General features: G+C 37.1%; 1 protein-coding gene across 1 annotated transcript; it reads left to right on the top strand.

The window, feature by feature from the left end:
* The first annotated feature begins 334 nt into the window (after nucleotides 1-334).
* On the top strand, nucleotides 335-1666 carry LOC127748431 (uncharacterized). The gene is made up of 2 exons (XM_052262950.1): nucleotides 335-838; nucleotides 1127-1666. Exons 1-2 carry the CDS (start codon nucleotides 335-337, stop codon nucleotides 1664-1666), a joined length of 1044 nt encoding a protein of 347 aa, XP_052118910.1.
* Nucleotides 1667-2130: the final 464 nt, after the last annotated feature.

The raw sequence follows: 2130 nt of genomic DNA, 5'->3' as shown, positions 1-2130 counted from the left end.
AGTTTAAAATCCCAGGATCAGATGGACTCAACGGGATATTTTACCAAAAGCATTGGAAAACTGTGAAAGAAGAGGTATGCGCAGTTGTAAAATTTTTTTTTGAGGAAGCTATTATGCCTGAGGAAATAAGGGAAACTATTCTTGTTCTTATTCCAAAAGCAAATAATCCAAAAAACCTTAATCAGCTCGGGCTAAGTTGTTGCAATTTTATGATAGACTTGAATGGGACTTTCTTGAAGAGGTGCTCAAGGCCTTTGGCTTTAATGAAAAATCAGTGAAGTTGATGATGGGATGTGGGAAGAGTGCAAATTATAAGATAAAAATAAATGGCAACATGTCCAACAAAATTAAACCTCAGAGAGGTTTGCGGCAAGAAGATCCGTTATCGCCCTATCTTTTTATAATAGCGGCAGAGGTCTTTACTATCCTAATGAATGAAGTTCAACAGAAAAATCTAATCTCTGACATTAAACTTGCACCAACAGCCCCATCTATAACATACTTACTTTTTGCTGATGATTGTATTATTTTTGCTGAAGCAAAAGAAGAGGAGGTTTATCAGATTATTCAAGTACTTAATCAATACACTGAAGCCTCGGGTCAGCGAATAAATTTGGAGAAATCAGGCATTTCTTTTGGAAGTATTATTCCTATTCAAACTAGGGCCAATATAGAGGAGATCTTATGTATGGCAGCTTGGGAAAATCCTGGAAAGTACGTTGGACTACTAGCTAGATGGGAAATATCAAAGAACAAAGCTTTGGAATGGATAGAGGAGAAGGTTATGAACAAAATGGAAGGATGGAAGGAGAAATTGTTGAACCAAGCTGGAAAAGAGGTTCTTATAAAATCATTGATTCAAGCGATTCCAGCCTATACCATGAATGTTATGAAATTTCCTAAAAAATTCTGTAGAAGGCTTAGTGCGAGAGTAGCAAAATTTTGGTGGGCATCCTCAGGAAAAGAGAGTGGTATTCATTGGAAAAGTTGGGCAAAAATTTCAAGGAGTAAAGAGGATGAGGGCTTAGGATTTAAAGATTTTGAATTACAAAATCTAGCCCATTTAGCAAAACATGCTTGAAGGATATTAAGTAATTCGAAAGCCATATGGGTGAGAATCTTAAAGGCAGTATATTTTTCCAACAACAATTTTTGGAAAGCTAGAGCGCATAGAGGTGCATCATGGGTCTGGAGAAACATTTTAGAAGGCAGGAATTTTCTTAGAAGAAAAGGAAGCTGGAGCATTGGAAATGGATCTGAAGTAGAGGTTTGGGGGGACAATTGGGTTGAAGAAAAACACAGATTGGAAGCACCAGAGAATGCGAGAAGAATGAAAGTTAAAGAGTTGTTAGTTGAAGGACAAGGATGGGATGCTAATAAAGTTCACACCCTTTTTCCGATTTACTTGTCTGAAAGAATACTAAGAACACCTGTCAGCTTAGTGGATAAGAATGATACTTTAATTTGGCCATATAAGATGGATGGAGATTACACAATCAAGACAGGGTATTATGCAGCAAAAGAGGAAAAAAAGGAAGGAAGAGGGAGAGAATGCATCAACAAGCACAGATCTTACAGCTCTTTGGAAAGAGATTTGGAGAATGCAAGTTCAACAAAAAGTAAAATATTTTCTCTGAAAGGCAGCACAAAACATAATAGCAGTTAATTCCAATATGACTAAAAAAAGATTGCAAAAAATCCTAACTGTAAGATATGTTTAGAGGCAGAAGAGACGGTGGAGCATGCTCTTTTATTGTGCCTTAGGACCAAAGCAATTTGGTTCAGCTCACAAATCCAATGCATACCAACACCAATCTCGGTGTCCTCTTTTGGAGAATTGTTCCTAAGGATGATTTAAAAACTTAGAGTTGGAGGTGAAAGGCAGGCAGAGGATGAAATAGCCAGTTTAGGTTTCTTATGTTGGGCTGTATGGAAATCCAGAAACCACTTTGTCTTTCAAAACAATGAAGTCAATCCTAAAGCAACTATAATCATGGCAAAGAGAATGGAGACAGACTTCAAACAAGCCAGAGATACACAGCAAGAAATACAACAACACAAGAACAATAGAAGAGAAAACCAAGTTACCTGGAGGCTTCCACCGAAAGATTGGCTAAAAATAAATGTAGA

The sequence above is a fragment of the Arachis duranensis genome, chromosome 6 (genome assembly GCF_000817695.3).
Source record: "Arachis duranensis cultivar V14167 chromosome 6, aradu.V14167.gnm2.J7QH, whole genome shotgun sequence".
Lineage (NCBI taxonomy): Eukaryota > Viridiplantae > Streptophyta > Magnoliopsida > Fabales > Fabaceae > Arachis > Arachis duranensis.
The sequence above is the reverse complement of the archived record's forward strand: the minus strand, read 5'-3'. Positions and strand labels throughout refer to the sequence as shown.